This window comes from Strigops habroptila, chromosome 10, assembly GCF_004027225.2.
Source record: "Strigops habroptila isolate Jane chromosome 10, bStrHab1.2.pri, whole genome shotgun sequence".
Taxonomy (NCBI): Eukaryota; Metazoa; Chordata; class Aves; order Psittaciformes; family Psittacidae; genus Strigops; species Strigops habroptila.
Window position 1 is genome coordinate 16,219,586 of NC_046359.1, and position 22,488 is coordinate 16,242,073.

General features: G+C 40.6%; 1 protein-coding gene across 2 annotated transcripts in view; it reads right to left on the minus strand.

The window, feature by feature from the left end:
• Positions 1-7,309: 7,309 nt before the first annotated feature.
• Positions 7,310-22,488, minus strand: part of NID1 (nidogen 1) — a 44,868-nt gene continuing 29,689 nt past the window's right edge. For both annotated transcript variants that reach the window (XM_030500283.2, XM_030500282.2), the window contains 8 exons: positions 21,644-21,868; positions 20,805-20,977; positions 18,717-18,843; positions 13,935-14,106; positions 13,259-13,416; positions 11,736-11,859; positions 10,498-10,610; positions 7,310-8,812 (listed from right to left, as the gene is read on the minus strand). In XM_030500283.2, the coding sequence (XP_030356143.1) occupies positions 8,691-8,812; positions 10,498-10,610; positions 11,736-11,859; positions 13,259-13,416; positions 13,935-14,106; positions 18,717-18,843; positions 20,805-20,977; positions 21,644-21,868 (1,214 nt within the window). In that variant the 3' untranslated portion in view covers positions 7,310-8,690. The remainder of the gene's footprint in view (positions 8,813-10,497; positions 10,611-11,735; positions 11,860-13,258; positions 13,417-13,934; positions 14,107-18,716; positions 18,844-20,804; positions 20,978-21,643; positions 21,869-22,488) is intronic.

Sequence of the window (22,488 nt, forward strand, 5' to 3'; positions counted from 1 at the left end):
CCACCCTTCCCAATGAAGCTCCCTCCAAGCACTCCTGCCCATCTGTACCCAAAAAGCTTTTGGCTGCATTTTGACTGAAGCCTCCTGTGTTTACACCAGTCCTTCTAAAATTGCAGTTTGGTGGATTAACACTCCTCACACATGGAGAACGTATACAGCACTCTCATTTTGCAGGACTTCTGTCAGTCCCAGGGCTTTCAGTGGAGAGGGGCAGTGTTTGAGCCCCTTGTCTTCATTTCAGGTGGGGTAGATTTAATTGGTTTTTTTAGTAGTTGGTACAGTGCTGTCTTTTGATTTTAGCATGAGAATAGTATTGATAACACACTGATGTTTTAGTTATTGCCAAATAGTGCTTACTAAGTCAAAGACTTTTCAGTTTCCCATACTCTGCCAGTGAGCAGCTGCACAAGGAGCTGGGAGGGAGCACAGCCGGGACAACTGACCCAAACTAGCCAAAGGGATATTCCATACTATGGAATGTCATGCTCCATACAGAAACAGGGAGGAGTTGGCTGGGAGCCACCAATCACTGCTCAGGGACTGGCTGGGCATCAGTCAGCAGCTGGTGAGCAATTGTATTGTGCATCACTTAATTTTCTTCGGTTTTATCCCTCCCTCTCTCATTTTCATTATTACCATTAGTATTACTAATATATTTTACTTTGTTTTGTTTCAATTATTAAACTATTCTTATCTCAACCCACAAGTTCTACCTTTTCCCAATTCTCCCCCCACATCCCTGGGGGTGGCTGTGTGATACTTAGTTGCTGGCAGGGATTAAACCATGACACCCCTCCATGTTAGCTCTAAGAATTGAAAACAGAACCAACAAATGGCTAAATACCCATTCTGTGTGTTGGAATAAGGCTCCTACAAGACAGAAATTCAAAGAGCCATGAAGACTAACCTACTTGCAGAATGACCAGGGAAAAAACCTGACACCAACTCTCCTCCCTCAAAGGTAAGCTTAGTGTAAGACACCAAAGTCTCTATAGATAGTCCTTCTTAAGAACTGCATTCACTATTGCTCACCCTAAGCATTAAAGTCAAAACCCTGGTCAGGTACCAAGACAGTTACATCCACCTACTCAGGACTCATAGGACAATGTCTAGAGTACACCCTGTAATTTGGGACCCTAAGGGGAGGAAAGATATTCACAAACTGGAGAAGGTCCACTGAAGACCACTAAGATGGTTAGAGGGCTGGACTATGTCGCATATGAGGAAAGGGTGAAACAACTGCTGTCATTTGCTACCTAGAGAAAAGACCTAGAGCCAAACCCTCCACAGAGGTGCACAGGGAAAGGACAAGAAGCAACATCCACTAATTGCATCAAAGGGAATTCTGACTGGACTTAAGGACCTGCAACACCACAGTGGTTTGGTACCGAGATGTTGTCCAGGGAGGCTGTAGCATCTCCATCTTTGGAGATTTCGAAAGTTAAGGAGACAAGGTCCTGAGCAATCTGCTCTTACGTGGAAGTTGTCCCGGCTTTGAGCAGGGCATTGGACTTGACACATTCCAGAGGTTCCTTCTAATCTAAATTGCTCCATGAATTTTCTAAGAAGGCAGATAGTTAACATAAATTTTGGGAAAAAAATATCACGTTTGCTTTTTTATTTGCCTTTTGGAGTCAAGGTTATTGGGGGTCATGTATAAGAGCTGAGGCTCCAGGAGAAAAAGCTCTTGATAAAAATCTGTGAACAAGATTATGTATTCCTTAACTGTTATACATTTGTTGCTCATTAAAACAATGTCTCAAGGAGGTGTTTTTTTTTTATATATAAGAACATGCTCATCCTCCCTTTGTGATTCTTCATTCAAATAAAAAAAAAATCAAGTTGAAAATGAAAAAAAAAAATTAAAATTGCATAATTGCAGGAACACAAATCTGTCACAGAGCTACAGAACAAAAATGAAGCTAAATTTTCTTACTCCACTAGTAATAAAATACTGTATCAGAACAAAAGTGTAATTTGCAGAGGTTTTCAGACTCTAATGTCATTTCTCACAGGGAGCCAATCTAGCAGACAAACTAAGAAACAATTAGACAAATACGAGTACTGCCAACTTGGACTCAAAAAGTTTGGATTCCAGGGAACACCCAGAGAGAACTGAGCTTTTGCAGGGACCATATAAATCTGTGGCAGCACCTCCCCTGAGAGAAACAATTTCCTCCTCTCTGTCTTAATCAATGGCTAACAGAAAAAACATCTTTACTGGCAAAGTCCAGATGCGCAAGTTCATAAAATTAATCCATAAAACTTAACAGATAAAGGAGTGTAAGTCACAGACAGCTAGGGTAAAGCACATGAAGACCACAGCCATCTGTCATTGCTGGAAGTTGCTCCTGCCATCACAGAGCATAGACATACCTATCTGGAGAAGGTACATCATGCCAAATTTTTTTGGCCCAGGACTAAATACATTCTATTTAACTGATACAGAGGCCACATCACACTTCATACTCTGCTTTAGTAGTTGGGTGTAAGACAGCACAGGATCTAGCAGACATGTCAGGATTTGGGCTGAAACAACTGTAAAGCAATATCCATTGGTTGTGCAGGTGAAGATCAGCTACAAATGTCGGTGTGGCACTGCAGCATGAGTAACATTTGAGTTACAAAGCATATAAGCATATAGAAAAGCATATACAAAGCGTATAGAAGCAGATAGCAGCACATTAGTCTTTTACTGTTGTCAAGAAATCAGTGTCATGATTGCACTGTCACTCGGGAGCCAAGAGCCTAGAAGGATACACTGCCTGGAAGAGAATGAAATTAGCTGTGTGGTCTGCCATTTCCCACATGTGTGTGTTTGAAAGGACAACAGGCCACTAAGATAAATGATTAATTACAGTGCAATCACTTAAAAATACATGAGATACATCTGCTCAAAGGTTAATAACGAGTAAGATAGCCTGTAATACAATGCAAGGGGAAAAAAATCTCATGCTTACAAATGTGTCAACAGGGACCTTTGGATTCAAGCTGCTGAATAGGTTTAGCAGCTTGTTAGCAGACTAGTTCTTTGTCCTTGTTTATTATTAAAGAGCCCTGCGACACACTTTGTGTACCGTTAATGTGTACAGCAAGTCATAGCTAGAGGATCTAGTCCTGGAAGGAGTGGTGCAAGAGGGGATTAGAAACCATATGGGGAGTACTGACGCGGGAGAGCAGCTGCACCATGAAATTCCAGCAGTGGCTCACCAGGGTATTCTGCGGCTGTGTCAGGAATGAGGGAAGCCATGCTCAGCAGCATGCCCCCGCTCTGGTAGGAAGCTGGATGGACTGTATTTTTACTCTCTTCTGGCTTATCTGCTTGGGTTTCTCATCAGGGAAGAGAGGTGGGAAGAACAAAGACTTTTGCTCTTGGGTTTTGTCCTCAAACAGAATTAGATCTGGGATCCTGCAGTTTAACCTACAGTGCCTGAAGACAGTGCTGTGGTCCTACTGGGAAAGGAAGAGACTGGAAAGCTTTCCAAAACCCACTGTAACTTAACAACGCTGCATCTTAGACTCCCTCACCCCTTCCCCAGCAGCATACTGCTGAACTAACTGAAGACCACAAAAGCACAGTATAACCACCGCCATGCTAATGGCTTCCCCCACCTCCCATACTTTGCACACATCTGCAACCACTGCCATAAAAATCTTCCTCTTCAGTTGTCTTCCACCACATTTTCCCTTTACCCATAACACTACACAGCTCCTGGGAAGATTTCCACTGTCATCCCCAACGCTCCTGTGCAAGTTACTGGGTCAGATCCACAGCTGCCACTTGGCATGCCCCACAAACATCTGTACAGCAGCCCATTTTCCTCCAGTTGAAGGCCCTGCACTACGCAACTCCTCTGTGTGCTTCCTGTGTGTTCTAGACACCCCACTGGATAGGAAACACTGCCTGCCCAGAGCAAGCAACACCACCACAAACTGAAGGGACTCTGGTGAATACTTAAGACAAAGAAGCTAAAGGCTGAAATATACCATCCTGGTTATTTGCGTGAATGGCAGTCTGGCCCCATTCGTCAACTCCAGAATCCTTCTGGAAAAAGGAGGACATTAAGTTACCGCAGTCCCATCTGCTTTGCCACAAAGCAGCAGGGAAGCCCACTCACTGCATTCAACTGGCCACTGAGCCTTTTGTTAGTCAAGCAAAGCTCCAGAGTCAACAATATGCACATCTGTAGGATACAATATACTGACCTGTCACCTATTTTATCGGCATGCTGTCCTAAACTTATCCTAAGATATAGGACAGATTTCAAGTGGAGTAGAATTTAAATAAAGGAGATAATTCAACCACTTTATGAACAAGCTGCTGCCAGATCCCCAGCTAGGGACTCAGCTAGAGATTGGACTTTCTGGAGGTAATATTTAGTTCTTGCAGACTGGCCAAGCAGGGCCTTCTCACAACTGTATTCTCCATAGCCATGTGTGTTTCACATCCTGCTTTTTTTTTTTTAAACCCCAGCAAGATGTCCAAGCAATACACTATGAAATACTACACAGAAAGGTTTGCATGTAACCATAGGTTAAACTGATGCATTGTGACACTACCATTGAGGGGCCATTATCCGCTAGTATTCATCTGTCATTCTTGATTATATGCCTGCAAGTTAAAAATCTAACATGTTGTGACAAAGCTGTGCAATTGAAGAAGTGCAGAGTAAGCAGTTTGCCAACTTGGAACAACACTGGACAGGATGCTGTGTTTCAGAAAGCCACACTGAATTTCCACCATGAGGAGAGAGTTCCTTACAGGTTAAGAAGTGAGTAAAGTAGGGGTTTTCAAACACCCTTTGGATGGAAAGATAGCTGAACCACCCCAGGAAGCCAGTGCTACTTTAAGTAGATTTCACTTTTTTGCAACTTATTACATCATTGATGAACATCACTAATGGTCTTATCATCAAATATTTCCATATGTGCTGGAAGACCTGAATGGAAGCATTTAAGAAAACATTTAACTTACCTCTGGAATAAATCTAAGATGTATTTTGTCTTTTGCTTAACCATTGAAGCAATTGTTCTCCTTTCCTGGAAATCTACTATTTTTGTAGCAAAAAAAGTGAACTGTAGTCACACCGGCTCTTTTCTTCAACCAGAGACTGACATGATTACCAGTCCCAGCCTATTCTAATAAGAATAAAAGTTCATGTTAATAATGAAATAAAACACAACCCATTTTCCATTACCCTTTTAGCCCAAAATGCAATGTAAAACTATAACTGAAATGTACTTGCTCCTGAACAAAACTACAATAATCAGACACTAATAAGCAAGTTAGGAAAAGGAGAGGGTAGATAAATTAGACACATCAGCATGAGAAAACTGTATTATAAAAAAATGCCATTAACTCTTTAGGGGTGAAAGAAGGAACTAGAAAATTCACATTTGCAGCATTCAAAACACTTGTGAACATTTAACTGAAAAAATATGATAGGCATAGGACAGATATCCTGGAATGGCTAATGCCAGATCTCATCAAAGGATGAGATTCCTGCTCAAACTGTGATTAAAATAAGGAACTCAACACCATGGATCATTTTGGAGAACAAAGATTTAGCAAGATTCAATGAGAAAGCAAATGTATATAGGAATAAAGAATTCCAGAGTGTCAAGACCTGGAGCACACTCCAACCACTAGCAGCTTTAGCTGACTGTTCAAGGCCAGCTGGTTAACAGAAAGTATGAAGAAAACTTGAAGGAACTTCAGCAGAGGTTCACCCTCAAACAGCTCTGTTGGGCAGCCTCAGTGAGGGCAACCCTCTTTTGCTTCAAGGCTGCGATAAAGCTGAGGCTCTCACCCTGCCTCTTGCCTGAGCTGTGCCACAGCCATGTGCCCCATTTTGATCGAGGTCCAGTCCGTCTTCCCAGCTTGACTGCAGGCCTGCCTCACCACTATGGACTTGTCTGGAAATCACTGATCCTGGTCACTATGTCCAGAGCTGATTGTGATCCTGACTCAACTTCCCAACTTGACTTTGGACCTACCCTGTCACTACAGAACTGCTCTGTGGTCTGGCCCCTGGGCTGAACCCAACTACCCTCATGGGCATTGTCTGCCTCACTTGGGGTACGGTGGGGCTGGTTCCTTGCTGGTGAAGCCACTGCTTCTGCTGGTCTCCTTTCCCTGAGGGAACAGCTGAGCCCTTGCTGCGCTCTGACATAGCGCTACAACAGCTGAAGCGATCAGCAGGTATTTGCTGAGAAACAAAACCTGTTGGAGCCTTTAAAAAAGTTCCTTACTTTTAGGAACCAGAATGCTGAAAGTTGCTTGAAAGTTGTGTAAACTGCCAACACCTACACTGCTGGCACAGGTCTGCTGAAGTTTCCCCTAATCTAGTGTTACCTACTGCCAGATGTGATACCAGAATTAAGAGTCACTCAGTCTAAAAACTGAGCCCATAGTAATATAATTTCTCTCCTTGTCCTACAGACTACATAGGAGCTCACAGATTAACACTAGAAGTTCCACTGAGGTGTATTTTCTTTGACATCTTTGTCATTGTTCATTGATAAGCACTGAATTAGCTGACTGGGGTTTAGTAAATTAGCAATTGTCATAATGCACAAAGAGGAATATTTGTTGGTCCATACACAAAGCAGGCAATCATCAATTTTGAAGGATCAAAATTAAAAAAGAAAAAATAAAAAAATAAATCAAAGCATACAGTAAATAACAAACTAAAGACCCAACTTCCTCCAATTGCATGTGCAGTCCCCACTATGGATCAACACCAATCTCCTCCTGTAACTCCACACACCACCCTTTAGATCTCAATAGCTCTCTTTGCTGACTCACTGTCCACCTTTCCAACAGCTCACTTGACAGGCATGCTCCAGCTGTCCATCTACACAGTACTACAGAGCCTTTTGCCACCCTCCCTGAGGCACTGACAGGCTGTAGCCATAAAAGTTGAGTTTAAATCTCAGCATCGCCACCTCCAGCAGACCACGCTTCAGTGAGCTTGCAACCAGTACACACACTTCATGTAGTCCTTGCCCTATATTTCCACTAACAACATGTAAGTCTGAAGTATGGTATAACTGAATTATGCTTACTTGAAAGTTCAACAACCATTAACAACCAGTGTTCTGTGTCAGAACAGAGGGAGCCGTATGTTCTTTAAGCACTCTCACATAATTGTTTTGAATAAAACTATCCTATGAGTTTCAACATACAAAAGCCCCAACAGCAGTTTTTCCCCTATAGTGTTGCATCTTACAAGAGAAGTATCATCACTAGATAAAAGAGTTAGCTAAAACACAGAACTCAACAGGAAAAGAGACTTGAGACACCACATACCAGGTCCTTCTGCAGGCATAACTTTCTTTTTTACAGAAAATAAAAACCAAACATTTTTATTGACTGTACTGTAGATACCTGTACAGAGTGTAAACTTTAATATTTCACCAGATACGTGAATAATTCTGGAGAAAGAGTTATCAAGCACCTTCATTTCAACACATTTTTGATATTTACAGTAAAACATACCTGATTAAGTATATGAATAAAATGAATTAGAAGTTACAAAACATTCTTAAAAAAAAATCTTTAAAATGTGTATATGCTTTGTTATTTTATGATAAATATACAATTAAAGAGGAAGTTGTCACACAGTTAAAACTCACTTGGCTCTGTTTAAAACTGTTACTGTTGTGTCTGAAGAGGGAGTGAGGAAATGGGGATGTTAGCTTACTACTCTGATCATGACATTGTGAAATGTGCTCTGGCAGAAGCCTCACAAGCCCTGTTCTGCTCTGCTGCTGCAGGTTGGCTTGTGGGTAAGCTTCTTTCCCAACACACAGTGTGGAAGCCGAACTTCACTCCCAGATTTGTACTGCTAATTTGACCTAAGAATACGCATTTTGATTTTCTCTCCCTGCTCCAAACTCACTAGCGATGAAAACATCAACTTAGCTTTGACTTCCAGCACACCTTTTTGCTGTTACTAAACACTGACACACAAATAGGGGATCACTGTCTTTTTTCTTTTAAGCATCAACACACAGGTGACCTTTCTGGAAATCAGATTTTTAACTGCCATGGTTTCTCATGGTCTACAAAAAGGTATGGCACAGTTTGCTACAGGAGAAAGACTTCTAGGCTAGAATTTAAAGACCACTTTCAGGCTAATAGCATCAAGCACAGCAATGTTATTTTACAAGCTCTCAGGAAACAAATGTGACTGTGTGTCACTAAAGCCAGATGTCTCCAAATGAATCAACGTCTATTCTTTGATGAACTATCAGCAATTGAGATCTACATCTGAAGTTTGTTTCGTGGATTTTAGGAAATTACTCAGGAATTCACCTCAGAAGGAAAATAAATCTCTTAAAATCTAACACAAACTTCAACTACATCCACTAAGCAGTGCTGATCACCTATAAAGAATCACTTGCTGTGTGAAAGGATCACATGAGCTACGGTCTCCACATTTACCTTTAAAAGCAAGTAGATAATATTACAAGGAACAAGATACAGTTGGACCCAACCTGGGCAGCTCTGTCTTGCTCATCTGCTACGAAACAGTTATTGCCTGTGTGTGTGCTTGCATATGTGCATCATGGCTTGCTCTCAGCAGCATGGAGCACTTATCTTTAGGGCCTGATTGTGTTGATAGGAGTGAATTGTTTACAGCACACTTCCAAAAGGCGTCTGCTGCTCTAATATATTTTAATGCTCAGTTTCTTTCTATACAATCCACTCCAACCGTGTTGTCAGGGCAGCGGCAAGAACGGCCTCCTGGGGTAGCCAAGCAGAGGTGAGTGCAACCACCATTATTCACTGTACAGTAGTTATGTCCTGGAAAGGAACAGAGATATAAAACATTAAAGATAAAAACCCCAGCAATACCTCAATAAAACCAACACACATAATACAAAAGAAGTGCAGATTACATGACTACACTAGGAAAACAAGCCATAATGAGACTGAGTGTGAAACAAAAGTATACTTTAGGGAGATGAGAGTCATCATATTCCTGTGTCAGCTTCCAATATTCACCCGAAAGATCACAACTTAAGGACAGAGCAGGAGAGGCAACATGAAAAAACTGGGCTGTTCCTGAAATGCCTTTCATAGGTTGACCAAGTGGTCACAGACATTAGAATGAAGACACAGTGAGTGAGTAAATACAAGTGCAACACATGGGGACAAAATCCAAAATACTACATGACATCATGCCTGGATACTCCCCACTACAAAAACATGGAGGGGTGACCCACAAAAACAAAAGAAATTGGGTGGGTGGGCAGGAGCACATTAAATGTTGAAGGGTAAAATAAAAGAGAAGCCAGTGCCAGAAGCAACGGATCTGAGGGGTAAAGCATCCATTCTAGAAAAACACTTGAAATGGATATATGATGAGAAATGATACCGAGGTTCTGAATATTATAAACATAAGCATTTACTCAGAGCACATAATGTTGTCTTGTTTTACACTGCTTACTAAAATGGAACTGTGAATTACTAATAAAAACAATGTAACTGATTTCTTAATTATGACATTTATGTGTGTTTTTAAGCTCTGAACCAGGCTTTCAATCAAATTAAGTTTTTCACTATATGTGTTGAATAATTTGAAGAGAAATGATCCTAGGTGTTTTTAGGCCTAAAGTAGAAACACCACAACTCCTGTATTTCCAGCCATGTTGTAATAATAAAAAAAGTGAACTCTTCTGTGATTTGCTAAGAACAACATAACTGAACAGTGATATTGCTTCCCAAGAACAAATTGTTATTCCAAGGGTATCAACTTCCTCTCTTCTAAGTTTCACAAGGGGCTTTTCAACAAAGTATCTGAAAAATTTAACATTGAACAGAGCAGAAAGACCAGACCAGCCACCTGCTGTGTTCTCAACATTCTCTTTTTAAAAACACTGGATCTCATTAAGGCCATCTGGAAGACTATGATATTTCTGTAGTTTAAAGTTAAAAATCATAGAATCACAGAATGGTTTGGGTTGGAAGGGACCTTAAAGCTCATCCAGTTCCAACCCCCTGCCACGGGCAGGGACACCTTCCACTAGATCAGGTTGCTCAAAGCCCCGTCCAACCTGGCCTTGAACACTGCCAGGGATGGGGCATAATAATAAATAAGTAAATAAGGCCCTAACCATGAATACAGCATTCAATTTAGACAATGACAACATAGCAGCTTTTGCCATGTCAGATCCTTCTATTGATCATACACTTGTTCTTTCAAAAAGGACAGACCAGGCCCTTTCTTACCTCTCTATTCTAGTTTCATATGGAAACCACAACTACTGCTGCTTTTATGGGGAAAAAAAAAAGGAAAAAAAAAAAAAAAAACAGGGAAAAAAAAATAGGTGGCTTTTAATTTCTTAGTAAACAGAAATCCAAGCACTAGCCAGTTCTTCACTAGCTACCTAGAGCAGTTGGCAGCTAGTCAATGGGAGCTGCTACTGCTTTCATTTATCTGCCAAGGTGGTGTACAGCTGTGAAAACTGGAGAATCATCTGGATTACCTCCTGGGCACTGAGCAAAGGCAGTAGTGATTCCATAGAGACGGGAGCGCTTGTGAGGCTGGAAGTTATCATTTTCTGTTGAAATCGTGCGATCCACTGCTACAACAGCATCCCTGCCATATGCAGGAAAGAATATATAGAAGTGAGATGAAGGTGGAAGTACAGGGGAGAACAAAACAAAATAAACAAAAGGGAAGGCTTTTTTATACAATTTTTTTTTCTTTACAATTAGAAAGTGATGCCAGAGGCAAAATCCTCCAAGATGTCATCTTTCCTGGACAACTCAGATAAGTCATAACCTTCATTCTAGGCAGCTAAGAAATTTTAGAGGGAGCCACCTTACTAATTTTGAAGGTAATTCCAACACTGGACAATGTCCCTCTACAGGACTGCATTCAACACATTCTCTGTGTTCTGCCTCTCTGACATTTTCTGTGGTAGAGCAAATATTGCAGCTATTACGCATAATGATTATGGACAATGTTGTATTTAAGTAGCGCTTGATATCTGGAGGGAAGACAGCTAGTCATAAACAATCTTTTCTTCCTAAAAATAAAAGGGCAGTCTACTGATAGACCTGTAACAGAGTTTCCCATTTCACAAGCCTATTCTAGAATAGCATTTCCCAGCTGTTAGGTTCTAACTTGGAAACCCTTACACATATTAATAGCTCTTCCTGCTGCAATTGCTGAAGTCATTTGTGTAATAGTTTGCAGATTGAGCCGACACAACCATTTATGTCAAGGAAAAATAAATATTTTTTTTCTGGAAGATACAGTAAACTCTAAAGTCTTGATCATATGTCAATGGTTTACATAATTTGCCACAAATAAAATGTCAGCAAGGCAACAAAAAAGTTTTTTTCTTATTGCTGGTTGAACATTCAGTTAATATAGGGCACAGAAAGCCATGAGTGACAAATTTCCGCCCTCTACAACACAGCAAGCACAGCCATAAGGGAAACATGTTAGCTCCCACTCCTTTCCCAAAAATGTTCACTGTTAAAAGCATTTTCTTACAGGATAAATCACTATGCTGAAAAGGAAAACTCAGTTAACTGGCAACATCAGTAGGTCAGCTTTACAGATCCACTCTGCCCTGAGTCAGCTGTCACTAGGAAAGCAACAAAACATGAATGTGTGAGAGGTCAGACACAAGAAATGCAGTATCTACTTCGGTTTCTACCAGGCAGAAGAAGAGATTAAAGCAATTTGTAATTTCTTTAGCAGATAACATACCTTCTCCAGTCTGTGTAGTATAAATTCTTCCCATAGCTTGTAACACTAAAAGGATACTGAATTCCTTCAATAATCTTTCGTCGACCAAGCTGATTAGGGTTCATGCATTCCAGCCTCTTGGTACCTAGGTGTAGTGAAACAATTAAGCCTTTGAACCAGAGCAAGAGAACTCTCACGACGGACCAAGGACACGCGTAAGCATGCAAGCATGAACTGAATAAAATCTCCTGGAAGTTTTTCAGTATGCTGCTTAGCCAAAGCACTCCCCCATGGCACGTCTCTGCGTGTGCCAAAGACTGGATGGTAAAGTACTTTGGTCTAATGCTAATCAGCACACAACCCGACTTACAGGAACCCAGATGTCCGGTGAAACCATGGCCATCGTTCACAAACTGAGATTCCTGCTACAGATACCAGTATCCTCAGGCTGAAGTGGAAGCTGACAGAAGGTCTCCTCCATTCAGGAGGGATATTTCAGCCACTAACCAGCTCTATCTCCTCTGGAAGGCATTTTGCAAAGTTAGTTTGGGTGAGAGTGTTCCCAAAATGCTTGCTGGATTGCGCCATGAAGGCAAGACTGCAGGAAGAACATCTAACTTGCAGATGCAAATAGGGTGTAAAAAGGTCTAGCTGCAAAGCTGCCACACACATTGAGAACACTGCTAGTGAATGTAAACACCTGTAGGTTTCTCTTAAGTAGTAGACTTCAAAATTACGGAAAAAGAGACAAATGTGAGAACGAGAGAGGAAGAGAGAAAAAGAACAGAAAAATAGCACCAGGAGATATATTTAAGGGTTGGAGAAAGTGTCTTACAGTGAAAAAGAGAACTTGATCTTTTTAGTTTATCAAAAACTTGAAAGGTGACTTGAAGTGTAAAAGCACCTCCACAGGAAGAGATCTCTGGCAGAGCCTACAGAAAGGCAGCAAGATGGGGAGAAAAAAAAAAAAAAAGGAAGTTTTAATGAGAATGAAAAGCACTATTTTTGTTGTTATTTTTGACTGACAGGACACTGGCACACAACTAATAATGGATTGGTGGCAGAACCTTCATCTCTTGATCTTTAAATCTAGTGTGACCTGTTTTCTCAAGACTTGATTCAGTCAATTATAAGCTGGATTTTGCCTCAGGTTACAGGTCTTGCAACAGTGCCACTATGACATTCTGTAGGGCCAGATCGAATGAATTACTGTGTTTTCCTGGTCTTAAGATCGCAACTTCTTTTACAAAGGCCTAAGCACTACCTAAAGAGATAGTCACATACAAGACACACAGATACAAAACATTCCTAGAAAGTTTTGTGTTCAGAATTGAAATCTTTCAGCTTTCACACAGTCTGATGTAAATAAATGCTACAGTGGTAGTAACAATGAATAAATTGAGAGAATATTAAAGCCAAAAAGAAAGGCATGAAGTCTAAGATGCAGCCCAGAGAGCTAGAAACATTAACTGGCTGTGGATAATTTAGGATTGGACATATTTATTCTATTACTATTATGAAGAAAGATTCTACCAGCTCTTTACCTGCATCTACCCAGCACAGCATTGAGGAATAAGGATCAAATGTCAGCCCATTTGGTAACCCAAGATCATCTTTAACAAGAATTCTTCTGTTTGTGCCATCCATGTATGAGGTTTCAATTTTAGGAGCTTCTCTGTTCCAGTCAGTCCAGTACAAGTTTCTTAAGAGGAAAAAAAAGGTAAGAATTAAGACAGTGACTGATCTCAGAATATTACTGTAATTAAGAAAAATGCTAAGGACATAAAAGTAACATTTGCACACCCTAAAACATTTAAATAAATAAGGATGACATTGTACAGAAAGAAGGGTTGTCATGATGGAAATGAAAATACTAGGATTTAAATCTAGTATTTTAGACCAGTAATCTTGGAAAAGAAAAAAAATTCTTTTAGGTAAGGGCAACACTTGTCATCCTGCAAACAATGTACTGAAAGCGAGGTACAAATAAGTATTTGACAAACCTCTCAACACAATATCACAGCATTACCTAGTAGGTATTTTAGATTGTTTTACTTCCAGTGTATCACTCAGACAGAGGACACAAGTACCATTTCTGTTTGATAGTTGTTTTAGGAAAAGGTAGTGCTATTGTTGCCTACAGACAGCCTAAAAACATATGCCATTGTTAAATAAATAGAAATCAAACTTTGCGCACATCTCTTTACAACATATCCATACCCTCTCATAGGATCCACAACAATTGCTCTGGGGTTCACTAGGCCAGTGTCAAACAGGATGCGACGCTGGCGCCCATCCAGCCTGGCCACTTCTATTCTATCCAGTTGAGAGTCAGTCCAGAAGATGTTGCGACCCAGATGATCTACAGCTATCCCTTCAGGGCTTCCCAAGTCTGCACGAAAACAGATTAAAACATGCCTATTTATTCCCAATACACAATGTCAGACTCATAAGCGTTAACTGTTAACTAGAGATAAATTTTCTTCTGCTTTCTGGCTGTGGTCCAACAAAAGCTACTTCATGTCAGTTGGAAAATAGATATGCAATTTGCCTTATGAAGTTTAAATGCACAAAACTTTCATAAATACATAGAATAATAGATTCTATGAGGTAGCAACTCATCATGCATGTGAGCTTTCCTTGGGGTGGGCACAGAAAAAAAGTTGATAGTAGAGAAATAAACAGTAGACATTATCAGAATCTTTTTCTACCCTCCTTAGCAGGCCAAGATCTAGAAGAGATTTTATAATCCTTAATATTTCCCCTTCTTTGGTACTGGCATATGTGGCCTCTGAAAGTCGAATTTATGCTAAGTTTAGCCAATGCAATACTTAAAGATAATCAAGCTCCAAAGCACTAGAGATAATGATATTAGTTAACTGATGGAATTCAGCTCCGGTTCTTTGTTTTTGCAGAGTAATTCTTTTTGGAACATGTTTTAGTACTGTATGTGCACAGTTTTTCTTGGGCAGTTAGCTGTTCCAAAAGCAACAGGAAATAGCAGATAATGACATTACTAAGCAGTAAGTCCTAGCTCAGATGAAGGATGCAGAGTAAATATATAACACTCCAAGGTTTAATTCAGCCACTATGAAAAACTGCTCTATCCTTTTTAAGATTCATACATCCACTGAATAAGAGCAGACAGGCCGTGTGGGATATAATAAAGCCAAAGAAAGGTACAAAGCAATTTTAGTCTGATTTCAGTCCCAAAAGAAAAAGAATTGTACACAGTCACTCCCAAAAAGAGGTGAAGTGACTGACACTTCATACCAGCCAGCTGTGGAAAAAAGCCACCTTTCAAATACAGATCCACACATCATGTAACTATCCAAGAATGACATAATGTGGCCCAGTAGCCTGCTGTTAATTCTCAAGTTTATTTACTGACAGCCATTAAAGAAATAGTGTGTGACACAAACAACCTTTGCGGAGAAAAGGCATATGGGCCAGAACACTGGGTAGAGCTGGCTAAAACTTGCTTCTGTGACTTTGCTATGAGTAATAGTTGCACAATAGCCTAAACAGCCTCTGTTCTCTTGGACAGATAGATTACACTTACCACACTTAACCCGGACACATGACATTTTGGATGTATATTTACTGCTGAAGAGGCAGAAAAGAACAAAGATGTACCTCACTGCTTCTGACTCACAACTCATACAGAATGGGTGCCCAAGAAAGTGAATCGGTTATCTCTCTACTCCTCCAAAGGGCACTTGCTGTCCTTTAACTTAGTAACACTGACTTCACATTATTACTTGTACTTCTCCAATTGCCCCTGTGGAGCTAAACCTGACATTGCACGAAACCATCCTCACATATACTTCAGACCCTCAAATGTTCCTACTTTTTTCTTGCTCATGGCAGTGGCCTCCTTTTTTAAGGCGCTGTTGGTGATAATCCCGTCTCTGAGATCACCGACTGGTGGCAGTGGAGCTCCCAGTCTCTTTCAGGAAACAGAAGAAAGTAGCAGGCAAAAGATCTTCTGCCACCAATTCCCAGGAGCCCCTGTTCCCTGACTGGTTTCCTTGCTTCATTTTTCTTGTGCCAGCTATATGCTAGGAGATTTAAAGAAGTCTAAAGCAAATGTCTTTGCTGTCCAGTTGACAATGAGCCAGAGAAAACTATCCCCCATGGAGGGATAAAGGAATACACAGGCTTCATCTATCACCAGTCTTTCCTGAGGCATAAATATATTCCTGCTATACTGTCATCAGGCCTGATAGCAACAGGCTGTGTCCCTGGTGGCAGGCTTGTACAGCCATGGATGGGTAATAGGACTTAAGCTACTACTACACAGAGGAAAGCTCTCCTTCCCAACCTGCCTCCACAGCTGCAAAGCTCAGAAAGCCTCCACGGGCTATACAGCTGCGGCAATGGATGAGAACTGGATGGGGTTCCACAATAAAACATGTTTCTGCAAAGTGATGCAACTTGGATCACAAGAGTTTTAACAAATAAAAAAAGTAGTGCATTCCACAAAAAATACATGAGAACTGAAGAAAGCAGCTGCAGCTCACAGGAGGAGAAGGCAAAGATCAAAACAAGTAATTCTCATGAGTTTTCTAAGAGGCAGGCATTTTCTTATTTCCTGAAATTTTAAGGTTTCAGTTTTGGCCAGCATTGAAGACATCCATTCAAATACTGAATATTCAACCTTATTTTATTCTGACTCCTTATTGAAGAGCCTGTTAACATACAGTAAGCAAAGTGCAACAGTGCTCAGCATCTCTTCAGGAATGGCATTCACTTTGTATGCAAACAACAGAAATCATGAGATGTCTGTACACATACAATGTTATTTGTAGCAGCTAAAACCCGTGATGTTTCCTTGTGGCATTGAAGCATCTTGAATTACCTTAAACAATCAAATTTAGTTGAAAGCCTTTGCAAATATTCTAAAAATATTTTATACATTGCAAGATTTTTAATGTGTGCACACGCACTCATTAGACTAATTCATATCCATATTCAGTTTTTAGCAATAGGCATTTCCCTCCCTTTTTAAAGTGTAGAATCTGAGAAAATAATAGTGGAAATCAGAAATCCTTTACCCACAGAAATTGAGAATTTGTGAATGTACAGGCACATTTTTGCACTACAGGTTAGAGTCCCTTTCAGATTAAACATGTTGGGATGAAAAAGATGTCTTACAAATATCTCAAGCTGGACAGAAATATGAAGCTCCATAATTGCTGGAATGGTTAGGGATGGCCTTAAGCTCTCCATTCTCAGGACAATGGTAGGATCCAAGCTGCTCCCATTTTCCACTGCCCCTAAGAGCCTGAACAGAATCCCAGCAAACTGGCTATTTTAAAGTACAAACTCCAGGTAGAGATACTCAACTCATCCAAAGAAAACTAGAGCAAGTTTGTTGTAGAGTTTTAAAACTGGTTGATCATCTTTTCTAAAATAATTTCCTAAGTTTTTGTGACAAAAGATCTGCAAAGGACCAAAGCACAGGCAACTTCCTTAGGGCAAAGAGTGTAAGAAGGGGACATACACCATAAAAGCACTAACCCCACAATACCCTTTAGTCCAATTCCCACATCCTTGACCAAGGGCAAAAACTGAGCAAGGTGGCTTTACTCACTTTTATTTTACAGCTGCCTGGGAGGCAAGGAAAGTCACAGCTGGAACAGTTTCTAACCACCTTTACAACTGTCTGATTCCCAAGCCCAGGAACAGAGGCCAGGGGTTCTCCTCTTCAACCTCTGCCCACCAGTCCTTTTTCAGCAGTGCAGGCAGCTGACAGGCAGAGAACAGGAGAGAAACCGACAACCAAATCTCAGCTAGCCAGCATCTGCCTTGCTTGCCAGACAAAAAAATAAGTGACACCCACAGATGATGTTCCATGGAACATATAAATGTAACTCTTTACTCAGCTTGAGTTTTGACTGCATTTAATATTCATTCAACAGCAAACTGACAATCCATCATTCCTTTTTCAGATCATAAATACAGTGAACAACAATGGGTCTACTCCAGTACATGACCTAGGTTGTAATGATAACCTTCCTTCTTCACACAGCTACATCTTGTAGCCATTGCATGTAAGCAAGAATAATGTCTATCTACAGTAGTAGTATGAGTTTAGCCTACCTATGTGTTCCATTCTTCATGGCCAGGGACATGGAACCTTCCCAGCATGGTTGACAAGACGTGACTACAAAAGCAGTAGGCTACACAAACGCTGCCAGGCTGGGCACAACACAGCACAGCCAGTCCTCAACACAGGAAAACAAGGCCTTGAATTGCTTTAAAAATCCAGGATGTCTTGCCCTGAGAGTACTAGCTGTGCTGCCCTGCACTATAGTGGCAGCCCTAAGGATCTCACTACAAGTAAAGAGCAGTAAAGGTCTCAAGCTACCTCAAAATTCCTCCCTAGAAGTGACAAAGCATCCAAAGGAGGAGGAGTTTTGGGGTTTCTTTTTCCTTTCTAAAACACAGCAAGAATATAAGCAACACCTAAGATTGTAATTGGGTACAGGAATCCTCTAACCATTCCTGTGAGGAGCTGAGACACTGTCCAAAGCCCAGACTGAAGCTCTGAACCCTGCACCTATTCGTGCCTTGAGATATGCTTTAAAACCACCAGAGCGGCTTGATTCAGCTTTCAAATCCCTCAACGTTCTATTAAAATGCCCCCAGTGATATTCACAAGTTACTCAATGGCTTGACAGATAGAGTATCATGCGACTGCAAATAAGGACAGAAACATCTCACTGACATGCTGCTCCCACTTCTGGCCTTAAACTTAGTTTATGTAAAGAGAACTAACTTCTTGTCTATCTTAGCAGTAGAATAGCAGCAAAGGGCTATTGCACAGGGAGCAGATCTTTTTTCAGTTCATGTTATCCAGGCTTTTTGGCTATTGTTTATCCAAATAACGCCAACATGTAATGCTGTATCTCAGGCAATGGGAAGTACCTATTACTAAATTCGAGTCTCTAATGCCATTCCTAGAGAGTAGCAAGAGGAAGAATTTTGTGCCGTTACCTGTTTTGATGATGGTTGTTGGCTCCCCACCATTCAGGCTAGCCCTGCTGATTGAAGGGCCACTGATGTCTGTCCAATAAACCATCTTGTCTGTGCAATCGTAAGCAACTCCAATAACAACTTTGTCCTGTTGGTCAACAAACAAGTTACGTCAGCTTATGCTAAACAACAATTATTTGCCAGCAGCACTAGCTTCTGGATCTAAGCCTCAAGCCTGAAAACCCCCCCCCACAAAATCCTTGAGGAAAGGTGGGAAATGGGGAGGACAGGCAGAGAAAAAGACTGGGTGACAGTCATTGCACTCTCAATTACAAGTCCCTTTTAACTAGCAGACACCATTTACAATTATTGTATTTCAAAGAAGCATTGTTGATATTACCACTGAACAGTTGCTCTGACTTCTACAACTTCAACTGCATATCAATTTAAAGAAAGGTCATGTCGTTATTTTACTGTGTTATTCCTCATGTGCTTTTTTCTCTCATTCTTTCCGTTCAACAGGGAATAAGGACTTTTATCAAATCCGACTTGTGTTCTGGATATTCATCAACCTATGCATTATGGCTGCATTTCAGTAGCGCTACATACATGGCATCATTTGGCTCAAAAAAGTTTTAGCAAAGTTAGTTATAAAAATAAAAAATAGCCTAAATACTCCATAAATCATTCTGCTGGAAAGAATATGCTCAGGGACAAGGAACAAACATATATGAATACATCTGCAATTTTCCAGGCAGAAAAAGATAGTACTAGAGTTTGAGTTTAGAGTTGAAACTCCTTCCTCCAGGCAATAGGGTAAAAAAATAATTTCATATGGATTCTCAGGTCTGTCACTTTGCTGCTTTTGTAACTTGCAACTTCTTAGAAAGATGGTCCAAAAAAAATGCATTAAACCAGATGCTCTTACTCAGTGTACATTAATGCCATAGGTTACAAAATCTAAACACCTCCATGCTGCTAAACACAGTCACTTTGCAAATACACAACACTGGGACAACACAGAGACAAACTGTTAGCAGAGACCGAAAGTTTCATTTTAATTGAAAGTTCTAAGGAAGAGTTAGTTGCACCTTATCTCTTGGAAGCCCTTTCCTGAAGATACTTCAGCTAGATCCAGTAAATAATGGGACTATCTGATAGGGTCTCAGAATCATGTCTCTATATCAGCCTAACCCTCCCATTTTGCACACTATTTTACTTCATTTTTACATTACTGCAACAGTACTTTAGACAAGAGACAAAAGCTTGATTTTACCCTTACATCACAGCACAGTTTGTGGTACTATTTACTGAACTGAATCTATGTAATTTAGTCAGTATTTGGTCTATTAAATATTCACAAACATTGTAAAAAGCAGCCAGTATTCTACCTGGTTTTGCTATCTGCTATACATACAGTACCACTGGAATGAAAACAGAAATCCCAGGCTTTGTGCAGAACAGATAAATGTGATGAAACTGGAAGCGAGAAGAGTTGGCTTGTGTCACAGGTGATGGGAAAGATAGGTTCTCAGAATCAGGGGTTCATTCTCAAGGAAAAAAATATTCTTAGGACAGTAGTAACAAGTGTGGGAAAAAGATTTACCACCCACTGGGCCTGCACGTGAAGAAGAAAGCCAAAAAGAAACAATAATAATCTATATATATCTGTAGCCAAGAAGTGCAGAGAACTGACTGAAAAACAGGAAGAGATCAAGACTTAGGAAAAAACCTTGAGGGAGTGAGAGAGAAAAATAGGGCCTCTCCACATAGCGGTCTTGTAAGTCTCCTAAACTTTGATATCAGAGTCAGAAAGCAAATGGAAGTGACTTTATGAGATGAACTGTTGGAAGCATACGAGATCACAAATATTAGATTTTTGTTTTCTGAGCTATTCTTTAAAGGCAAAGCATTTTTTCTATAGCTCAGTTTTAGGCTTTTGACTAGTCAGGTTGGGAATTTTCAGTGACAAAGTGATGGGATACTGAAATTTTAATCAAGAGTAAAAATTGAATTTGGAACTTAAATTATCAAGTTATATAGATAAAACACTCATCTTTGTCACACGTCTTCTTAAAATACATAGATTTAGTATAGTAGGTTACTTACTGGAATATGCAGGAGTGCTTTTGCACCATTTTTCTTCATATTGTTTCCCTCTAATGGAACATGTTCAATTTTACCACTTTGGGCAAAGAGCAAGTGTGTTCCTGGCGGCAGAGGTACTGTATCTGGTCGAACAGAGGGCCCAATAACAACAGGAGGAGCAGCTGTGCTCAGACCTTGTTAATAGAGAAGGAAAGAGATAGGGATAAAATTAGCTTGCACAGCGTAACAAACTTTGTTATTTGCAGAGACACAATTACAGTCAGACTTCATAGAAGGAAACAGTCCTATAAGCAGACACTAATAGCTATAATTAGATGCAGAAAGCTTCTGAATTTTCCCCTTGGCTGACAGAGAAGGAGCAATTGACATAATAGATCTTTTCATGTTCAGCTCTGCAATTGCTCTTTCCTTCAACCGTCTAGAAGGACCTATCTTATTTCGCAGAAGGATGCATTTCACAGCCGAAGTGAGGAAGATGTAGGAAGGAACATTCTTAATTTCCTGAGGCAAGTCAGTTACCACACATTCAGATTTGCCACATCTCCTAGAGGGCAGAAACTACAGGACCCCTCACAGTTTCAAGGCAGGAGGAAGTTAGAAAACCAGATTTTTATCCAGAGGCTCACCACAGTTGTTCAGATGCCCTGCCTGAACGAAAAGCATATGCTGGAGTTACTGAATGGCTACAGCATGAGCCATATTGTCACTGGGACAGCAAAGATCTGCACTGCTCCAAGTCAGTGCTGTATTTCTCAGGGGCATGACTAAGCCCCACATATGGGGGACAGTGCACCTGGGTGAAGAGACACCTACGAGGAACAAGTGCTTCAGCCACTTACATGGTGGTCGAACTCCCGGGCCGCTTCTGGTGCCATCAATCTCATTTCCATACCTATCCACACACCAACAATATCCACTGCTAGAATGGCACTGGGTGGGTAGGTAATTCCCATGCTCATCACACTGGGGAATGAAGTGACGAACTCCCATCTCCCTCGGGAAGAAAGCGCCTCCACTTGCAAGAGCTACTTCTCGGTCAAGTTGGCATTTGGTCTTTTCTACTTCTGTGAGCAAGGAAAAAAAAGAAAAAGACCAGTGAATATTTCCATTTTAACTAATGACTATATTCCATAAACAGTTAATGTACGCTGACCACTTACGATGCAAGTATTCTTACTGCTGGAGGAACATGGCATTGTTACAAAACTTGAAGGCATATGCCTTCAATGCACCTTCCGGAAGTCTGCCCTATGTAAATGTGACTCATTTGCCCTAAACTTATGTCATTTTATTTTTAACTGTCTAGTTTAAAACAGAACAAACAGCCCCCCTGTAGCTTCCTACACTGCAGGGTCATAAACAGAAGCTGCAAAACCCAGTCTTTCTCCCTGAGGCACATTAGCAAGAACATTCTGTCCGACTTGTGAACCCTGCATGTACTCACTTGACGATTATCCATGGGCCTTAAAACGTAACTAATCAGCCAGGCCGTATAGTGGATAAAGGATTTTTTGTAATGCTAAAAGTCAAGTTTCCCTTCAGAGCCACAAGAGAAAACCACAACATGAGGCAGATGCTGAGTCTTCTACAGAACCTAGGAAGTGAAACTCCTCATTGCTTTGATATATATTAGATTTTTTAGAGTTCAGTTATCAAGTTTGAGCACTCATTTGATACTTTTAGA